The sequence below is a fragment of the Tursiops truncatus genome, chromosome 4 (genome assembly GCF_011762595.2).
Source record: "Tursiops truncatus isolate mTurTru1 chromosome 4, mTurTru1.mat.Y, whole genome shotgun sequence".
In the NCBI taxonomy this organism is placed as follows: domain Eukaryota; kingdom Metazoa; phylum Chordata; class Mammalia; order Artiodactyla; family Delphinidae; genus Tursiops; species Tursiops truncatus.
In genome coordinates, this window is record NC_047037.1 from 72,961,082 (window position 1) to 72,971,018 (window position 9,937).

Below are 9,937 nucleotides of genomic sequence, written 5' to 3' on the forward strand. Positions count from 1 at the left end.
TTTTTTTCTTACCTTTTAAGCAAGTCAGACTTGAAGCTTGGTTGGTTCTTTATTGGTCAAAATAGTAGAAAGGACAACTCATCCTGAAATAAAGTCAGGTTGACCTGGTCTCTTGACTGCTAAAAAATGTACTCCATTCTGAGAATTGTTTGGGGGAAATAGTTTTAGCTGTTAGAACAACTCTTAGATAAATTAAAATATACTCCTACTGCCCAAAACTCATAGAATCTTCTGCTGTTTCCAAATCAAGCCTGGGGTGATATGGATAGATGGGTAGATATTTAGAGATTGGGGAACGTATGTCCTGTTTTGCCTGGGACAGTCCACGTGCCTATTGTCCTGGTATGATTACTAATAATTCCCTTGTGTTAAAATTATCAAAGAGAACAATTTAGTTGATCAAAGCAAATTTTATTTCACACAGGCAGTCTCTACTCTCAGGAGTCCAGAGAGCTGTAAAATAAGGGAAAAGGGCTACAAGCAGGAAACAAGGAAGAAGTACTCAGCTTAGGTTGATGGGCCGGGGTTAAGTATCTAACCTTATTTAGAAAGATCAAGGAACAAAGAAATAAGTATACAGCCCACACTGGCTCGGCGGTTGGAGATTGGCTGACTGGATATTCTGTGGTTCTGGTCAAGTGGAGCATTTACACAAACATGAAAGTTATCTAAGTTTTAATTTGCTGATGTGACGCCATGGGCAGGAGAGGCTCCATCTTAAGACTAGAAATTTATTTCAACGCTTATCTCAAAATGTCCTGATATGGGATGATAAATTATAGGGTCACCCTACTTAGAAGGGACAAGGTAGAATAGAAGAGAGTCCAGCATCCCATGTCAGAATAGCCAAGAATTTCATTTACTTTCCTGTGTAGCATCTTTAGCTTTGCCAGGATACTACCCTGTCTTTTCTTGGGTGCTGATTTTGAACCTTGATACGGTAGGTACATCTTCTTTTCTCCTACATAAATATTTTGTTCTTTTTCTATAAATATAAAAAAAGACTTTGCATATATGGATTTCAGGAAGTCACTCTTGATTCTACTCTTCAAGGTAGTCCTTCCTCACCTTTTAATAATTACCTCTACTCATCTGTCAACACTTTGTTGGTATAATTTTTTCCAAAAATGTCTGTGGAAAGTCAATTTTTTGTTTTCAACCCTAGATCTCTGTTCCTGTTCCTCTAGCCCAGTGGTTACACTTTGGCTTCTGCTAGGCAATCTATTTCCTCTGCTGGCTGGATTTCTTCTGTGCGTATGGCATTAGGAATGGAAAAGTGAATTCTGAAGACATTCCTTTGTGTCATGTTCCTCTGAACAAAGCACAAAATCTGGGCGAGTGCCAGCCTATACAGATGGCAGAAGTGGCATTCCTGACTTTGGCTTGGAAGTGTTGACCATAATCAGATCTTGAAGCAGAGCTTCACAGCAATCACGCCTCATCAGCAACCCAACAGCCTCAAAGTTTGGAGAAGGAGGAGGAATTCCAAATCACCAAGTCTCTTTATTTTTCAGGATAAATACTCTTCTTGAAGTTTTCCTTTGAAAATGGGATAATAGGTGAAAAATTCAGTTATTGCATACCTCAGCATCTTCATTAACCTAAAACAATGGGAAGGTTCATCACTGCTGCAATAATTTAAAGAACAGCTAATCATTGCAAGGTTATAAGTTGTGGACCCTGTCCTCAAAAGTATAAATTGTCCTTTGACTTACAGAAAATAACTTGAATTGGGATTTCTACATCACTGTTATACCTATTTTGAGTTTAATGACTGTATATGGTACACCTAAATCATTGTTCTCATTGTTTTTTTTTTTAAATTATGTTTTGCTAAATCTTATGATTTAACCATGCTAGCCTTTTCAAACCAGCTGTGTGGCAGTTTCCTGCTGAACCATTAGGTGTTGGTAGCTGTATCCGTACTCATTGATCTTCAGAGAGTAGCTTCCAGTTGTATTCTCCATTAGTTTAATAATGACTTGAAAAACTGGGAAGCAGAGAGAGAAAAATACTCTGCCCTGTGAAAACATTGAAGACATGCAAATAAAAGAAAACCTAATTGTATGTTTTCCAGATAATAGTTATGACAACTGCAATCCAACAAAAATAGAACTTTCCTTTTTGACCAATGAAGATAAAAAGAAATTCTGGTATAGACAGGTATGCAGTATTTTCAAGTGGGCTTAGGAGTTGTTACAGAAGAATTTGACTATCCGAAAATTATTTTATGTGTAAGAAGAAAAGATATAAGCCAAAACAAGATGATCTGAATTGTTTATAGCAAAGTGTAGGTTTCGTGTAGGGCCTATCCAATAGGGTCCACTTTACCACACAGGGTATGGCTTAGTCCACAGAAGTCAGAAGGTTGCCTTTGCTTTAAAAGGAGGTAATGTCTTTTACCTCTTGTATTTGACACTCTTTCTGTCACCCATAGATTCTGGTCCCCAGAAGCAATTCTGCTCTTGTACTAGAGCTGACCAACCCTACTTAGTAAACCCAATTAGAAAATCTTTAATGATGAATGATGCCCAGTTTTTCTCTCTAAAGCTAATGAAGTCCTGTGGCATTAGAAACATAGCCCTTGGACATGCATTCATTCATTCACTGGTTGGCCCTTTAATTCAGCATACAGTTATTGAGCACTCAGTTTAAGAAACTGCTAAGTGAACAAACAGCATAATTACTAAGGAGTAATTCCAACTTATTGTTTGGCACTGGAGCCAAACAGCAACTCCAGCATAGAGGAGAGTCACCTTTTTTAAAAAAAATGCATACATTTAAAATACTTATTTGCCTACAATTTTAAATTGGAGGTATTTGTCATTGTGAAAAGCTGGGGGTCTCTAGCATAGCCAGCCTCAGCTGAAGAAAATCTAATACCAATGGTGTTTCTGCCTACGTTCTGCATACTTTAAATCATGAAAAGTCAGAGAAAAATGTAGAGTATATTTTTAAAGAAAGTTATAAAAATCTAAACCTATATACCCAATGTGATTATGAATCATCCTGCAAAGTTGTACAAAGAATTTCACGAAAAATAATATGGATTCATAATATATTTAAGACTCACAGTGATAGGTTCAATTATATTTTGACTGTTGTGCAGTAATGCCATTTAGGTAGTATTGTTTCTGAGCATGGTGCTTTTTATACTTGAAATATATTTTTGCTTTACTTTTTATTGATATAATTATATTTGCACTAATGACTTTCTGAAGAAAATATTATAGATGACATTTTTTCTATATATATATATTTGTTAAGCTTGGAATCTGGTAGCCCAGTGTTTTCTCGGCACAAACGTAGAACCTGGTAAAGTATGGTGTTAAGAAATCTTGAGTTTTTGAGGGTAACTAACAGTGCTGGTGTCTTCCTTCCTCTTCAACAAGTCTTGAAAGTGGTTGCTTATCACTGATTCTGCATAGTATACTCAGTGAGGATTTAGAAGGCCGCTGATAAATTTCTAAAAAGAAGGATTTTTAAAATCTTAAATTTCAATGCAGAATTAGCAGGCTAGAATTAAGTTTTGAACTGAAGAACTTGAGATGACCTAAATTTCAATATCCTGTGGCAGGTAATGCTCTTTATGTTCACAAAACCAGTTCACTGAGAAAGAGACCATGCAGACTGCAGCCATGGTGGGAGTGAGGTGGGGCAGGGAAGGGGAATGGGGATAGCTGATTTGAGGATAGTAGACTGAAGTCCCTTTCTGACTCAAAAGGGTCAAGTCCTTATAAAAACTGACTACCTCAGTTTTCAGTTCAGACTTAGGTTCATTTTGATAGTAATTTTTTTCAATTTAAATAGTATATCAATTTTATTTTTTTTTACATCTCTATGGCTTTACAATGGTGTGTTAGTTTCTGCTTTATAAAAAAGTGAATCAGTTATACATATGTTCCCATATCTCTTCCCTCTTGCGCCTCCCTCCCTCTCACCCTCCCTATCCCACCCCTCCAGGTGGTCACAAAGCACCGAGCTGATCTCCCTGTGCTATGTGGCTGCTTCCCACTAGCTATCTACCTTACATTTGGTAGTGTATATATGTCCATGCCTCTCTCTCGCTTTGTCACAGCTCACCCTTCCTCCTCCCCGCCCAATGTCAAAATTAACAAGTGAATTTGTCTCTCAGGTTTTCAAGAACAGAATTTACAGGAAGGAAGCAAAAGCCTTGTCACTAGACTTGAGCTGATAGCTTTAAAGAAACTGGAAAGCAGTTAGGTAGTCTTAATGTAGATCCGTCTGTATTCTCCTGAAAAACATCCTTTTCCCTTACTTATTTCTTAAGGATACTTATTTTTGTTAAGATCAACTAGGCATTCTAAAAATGTTATAAATTATGCTTAAAATTAGTTTCAGCCTAATATGTTGGTTTAGAGTTTATCAATATTTGAAAGTGAAACATTAATGAAGTTTAAATAGTTTTAGGAAGATACATACATAATTATACCAGAGTATTCCATAAAATTTTATCAATATTCTCTTTAGTATTAGAAGACTCACTGATTGAGACCATCTGTAAAATGACTAGATGCTTTCTCAGAATCTTTCTAGCTCTAATATTCTGTGACTAATGTTCATGAATATTCAGAATATTCTAATATTCTGCATGACTAATTCATGCAGAATTTCTAGGTCACTGCTGGCTCTGACCCACCTCCTGGAGTATGCCAGCTTACATACCATGTTCATCACAGTGTCCCGTGCTCAGTGCCTTAGCGCTGTCCTTGTCCTTGGACACTGAATGGAGAGAGAAGAGCCCGTTTCTGCGGGCATTTGAGTAGTCCTGGCAGGAGGAGATGGACTTCAGTCACAGCCCCACAGACCTGTTTCACAGTTGGCACCAGTCATCCGTGCCATGTCCCTGCAGCCCAAGAGGACTAACATATTTTAATAAAGTCTGTGCTACTCGTTCTGAAGAAAGAACTTACCTGAAAGGATGACCTTTTTTTTTTTTTGACACATTTAGTCAGGGTTGGGGAGGGAGTGGTGAATTATTTTCTTTTTGTTTACATTTTTAATAAATAAAATAGATTTAAGAACTAATCTTTATTTATGGTATTTAACTTTAAGTGTAATATATTACTTAGAAAAAACACAGCTTTAATAAAAATGGAAACTAATCTGCATCTTTTCTTTACTTAATTAACACCATCAATTTTTTTAAACCTGGATGAGGGATACAAACACAGCCATGCACTCTATATGGGGACGATGAGGTGTTTATTACGAAACATAATTCAATTTTTACTTTAAGTGGAGTAAAATTGTCCTACTTAAAGAATAGGGACAGGTCTTATGTAAAGCTACAGGGAATAACCCTCCTCAAATAGTTAAGCAGGAAAGACAGCCGACTAAAACAATTTAGGGCAGCCGTCTCTGGCTGGAGATTATTTCTGTCCCATTTGTTCTGTGCTGTGGGCCAGGAGTCTCACCGCAGGACCGCTCTGCACATTCAAGTACCACACTCCATTTGGTAGCAGCAAGTAAATTGTGGCTGTGGAGTGTGGAGCGTGATTCTTCCTCATAAACTGACTGTAGTTTGAGAGAACGTACCTGGGGTGTGCCTTCACCATGTGCACTCAGAGCCATCCTGCCCTGTGGCCTGGAGCCAAGCACTGTGAAATGGACTGAGCACAGCTTCTGTGACCTACTTGCTGAGCTGAGATCTTTGTGGGAAATTTTAATGATAATATTTAGATTTTTTAACATTTTAAATATTTCATGTAAGTAGCTAAAACTATGTACAATAAATTACTTCAAGTAGTTGAATAAATTCAATATTATTTGTACGCTGTACTGAAGACAAAGTGTCTATGTCTCATACATTACCTGTTTATACTACCTTTTGGTATGTTCATAGAATATATCTTATTTAATAGGTGTCAATACATAAACGAGTCTTTTGTCAACAACTCTCTGGTAGATACGTTGAAATGGAGAGGTTTATTTAAGTCAGCTTGTTAGTGTTCTGCCAGAAGTTTGTTCCTTAATGTTTGAAATAAACTGGACTTGTTTGGAGGTAGAAGTCCAAATACACCATCTGATGTTCTGGTAGATGACCAATACCATTCTCATTTTTTTTTCTTTTAATAAATTTATTTATTTATTTATTTATTTTAGGCTGTGTTGGGTTTTCATTGCTGTGCATGGTCTTTCTCTAGTTGCAGCGAGCGGGAGCTACTCTTTGTTGTGGCACGTGGGCTTCTTATTGTGGTGATTTCTCTTGTTGCGGAGCATGGGCTATAGGTGCGTGGGCTTCAGTAGTTGTGGCACGCGGGCTCAATAGTTGTGGCTCGCGAGTTCTAGAGTGCAGGCTCAGTAGTTGTGGCACACGGGCTTAGTTGCTCCGTGGCATGTGTGATCTCCCAGACCAGGGCTCGAGCCCGTGTCCACTGCATTGGCAGGTGGATTCTTAACCACTGTGCCACCCGGAAAGTCCCCATTCTCATTTTATATGTATAGAAATATTTTTTTCTGCCTATAGACATTAGTATATCTTAGATTCGATGCCATTTTAACACTCAGTGCCACTAACAATTTTTTCAATTTCAACAGAAACAGTAACTCAACTTTCTGACATTGCCTCATTTGAAAATATTCAAATCACAATATCTGAACATCTCCTGGCTCCCCCCTCACCCCACCCCATTAGGTCTCCTAGTGACATTTTAAGAAGGCTACAGGTTGACTGAAAGAGATTTCACATGTGCTTACACACGAGTGCTCATTAGTGTTTACATAGTGAAGACTTTGATATATTTGGTTGAGGGTCTGAAAATTTAATGGAAGTGAGGTAGCTACAGAGAATAGAGCAAATGTCGCGCGCCTCAGCACAGCTTGCCAGACCAGCCCCAGAGCCTTGAATCTTAACAGAGGTCAGATAAAACAGGTTATGCCACTGTTCTAAAATGATTTGGTTAGTTGTAAAGCTTTATGCTTGTTACTAAGTAAATAAAATGTGTAAAATCTGCATTTCTTACAATAGGTTTGACAGAGGAGTAAAGAGGGAGGCTGTAAGTGCTATATAGGTGTTAAATAATCTTTAGGGATAAGCATCATGGTGATGAAGAGAAAAGTGAAGAAGGGAAATATCTGAGGCAAATCAGTCCTCAGCCTGATTGAGGTGAGTCTGTGGCTTTGCCACTCTGGGATTTTGCTCCAGAACCCCGGCACCAGCAGTGTGCCCCATGCTGGATCTCCATAGATGGGTTTTTTTCCTCCTTTTTTTTTTCTAACTTATCCTCTCACAGCTGCCCTCCACCCCAGGCTCTGACCATTCCTCCTCCTGTCTCCCCATTACCATTTCAAAACAGCCCAGTTTTCTGAAGTATATATGCATATCTATTTGGTGGTATTATTAACTGGGGGTGGTGGTGAGGGGGTCTTACCCCTCCATTTCTCAAGGATTGATTTGGAGGGAGGGAGCCAGTAGTTCTCACTAATTTATTAATTTGGCAGAAACTCCCCTCCCCCTACATATACAGAAACTCCCCTCCCTTCCCCCTACATAACAGCTCCTGCTGTTTTATAATTTTCATACCACCATTCAATTCCAGGTCGGGAATGACAATGCCTGGTGTGGCTGCCATGCACTGTGGCCCAGGAGCATGGTGGTGAAAATGAGCAGACTGGAGTCTGTTGAGCTGAGGAACCGCAGCAGTTCAGCTCCAGGGAGGGCAGGCACCGGTCCGGGTGTGGCATTCAGCTGCTAAAAGTAAGCCAAAGGCATAGATCCAGAACTTATTAGTGCCCAGAGGAAGAAACAGATAGTGAAGGTAAGTCTAAATACAAGGGAGAATGAAGTCCTAAGAATTGGGTACTAAGAAATGAGTCAAAGACGAGGGAGACAGAAAGGGCCAGGGGAGCAAGAGTGTGCATGCAGAATGACCAGACCTTGTAATGCTGGATGGGGAGGGGCTGCCTTTTGTACTTGCCTCCAGGGTGTAAGTGCACTTGAGAGTGCCTTCTGACACTTAGCACAGTGGAGCTACTGAATCTAGTGACTGAACACTGAAGAAGTATTTGTTGTGTACTTACTATATTCAACGTGTATTTAGCACCAACTGTGGCAGGCACTCTGCTGGGCCATAGGAACACAAGAAACAGACAGATATGGTCTTTGTCCTGGAGTCAGTGAAGGAGGAGGACAATTAAGCGATTATTTACGGTAAAGTTTAGACTTGAAATTGGTGGGATAATACATATAGCATGCTGATAAGAAAGAGTGGAGAGAACAAAGGCTTAAGATAAAAGACAGATGCCCAATCAAGTCAGGCTCTGAGAGGTTAGAAGGTGGGAGCAGAGCACGAGGAATGCACTGCACCTTCCACTGTGAGTAGGACATGGAGGGAAGCGGGAGCACGTTTGTTAGGTTTGGTGGCTGTCGCTGAGTTCCCAGTCCTGAAAGGGAAGTCACCATTGTCTGAGGTGAATAGGGTCTGAGATCTGAAGAGCACAGTTGGCCCTGACCCTCCATATTTGCATAAATTCTATCCCCAGTTGGTTGAATCGCAGATATGGAACTGCAGATGCAGACAGCCTACTGTGTTCTGCCATTTTATATAAAGGACTTGAGCCTCCACAGATTGTGGTATCTGCAGGGGATCCTGGAACCAATCCTCCTGCGGATTCTGAGGGATGAATGTATTAAAGGTTTAAGCTTCTGTAAACAGATATGTTTTGGTGACGACTGTTCTGGGTCTATTTTTCCTGGAAGGCAGTGTGTACCTTTTTATTCCATAGATCCAAGTCTAAAAATTTCAAATAATTTTTTCGAATTTTACCTTAATTTACTATTTTCAGTTTTACTCTTTAGGAATGTCAGTTATGTATAAGCTTGTCCTCAATTACTATCACTTTTTCTCTAATCCTTTATTTTTTAAAAATTTTTATTGGGTTATAGTTGATTTACAATGTTGTGTTAGTTTCAGGTGTACAGCAAAGTGAATCAGTCATATATATCCATCCATTCTTTTTCAGATTCTTTTCCCATATAGGTTATTACAGAATATTGAGTAGAGTTCCCTGTGCCATACAGTTGGTCCTTGTTAGTTATCTATTTTATATATAGTAGTGTGTATATGTTAATCCTAATTTCCTAATTTATCACTTCTCCTCATGTTTCCCCTTTGGAAATCAAACCAAAAGTTTGATTTCGAGAGCTGTGAGTCTGTTTCTGTTTTGTAAATAAGTTCATTTGTATCATTTTTTATTAGATTCCACATATAAGTGATATATTTGTCTTTCTGTCTGACTTACTTCACTTAGTATGATAAACTCTAGGCCCATCCATGTTGCTGCAAGTGGCATTATTTTTTTCTTTTTTTAGGGTTGAGTAATATTTCATTGTATATATATACCACATCTTGTTTATCCATTCCTCCATCGATGGACATGTAGGTTGCTTCCTTGTCTTGGCTACTGTAAACTGCTGCAATGAACATTGGGGTGCATGTATCTTTTCAAATTATAGTTTTCTCCGGGTATGCCCAGGAGTGGGATTGCTGAGTAACGTGGCAACTCTATTTTTAGTTTCCTGAGGAACCTCCATATTGTTTTCCATAGTGGCTGCACCAATTTACATTCCCACCAACAGTGTAGGAGCATTCCCTTTTCTCCAAACCCTCTCTAGCATTTGTTATTTGTAGACTTTTTAATGATGGCCATTATTGAATGATGGCCAGTGTGAAATGGTATCTCATTGTAGTTTCCTTTTTTCTTAAATTACTTTTTTTATTGAGAAAAAATACACCTAGCATAAAATTCACCATTTAACCATTTGAAGGTGTTTCTTTAGTAAATTCATGATGTGATGCAACCCTTTGTTTCTAATTCTAAACCGTCTCAGACTTTTCAGCTTGTTGCACCTGAACAGGTGTGGTGCTCCTAACACCTAGTGGGCAGGGGCCAGAAATGCTGCTAAAGTCCCAGA

The 9,937-nt window shown here is 38.9% G+C and overlaps 1 protein-coding gene across 4 annotated transcripts in view; it reads left to right on the top strand.

The window, feature by feature from the left end:
* The window catches only part of LMLN (leishmanolysin like peptidase), a 79,102-nt gene extending 72,982 nt beyond the window's left edge, over positions 1–6,120 (top strand). For all 4 annotated transcript variants that reach the window (XM_033855718.2, XM_019923205.3, XM_019923207.3 and 1 more), the window contains one exon: positions 1,166–6,120. In XM_033855718.2, coding sequence (XP_033711609.2) covers positions 1,166–1,266 — 101 coding nt within the window. In that variant the 3' untranslated portion in view covers positions 1,267–6,120. The remainder of the gene's footprint in view (positions 1–1,165) is intronic.
* Positions 6,121–9,937: the final 3,817 nt, after the last annotated feature.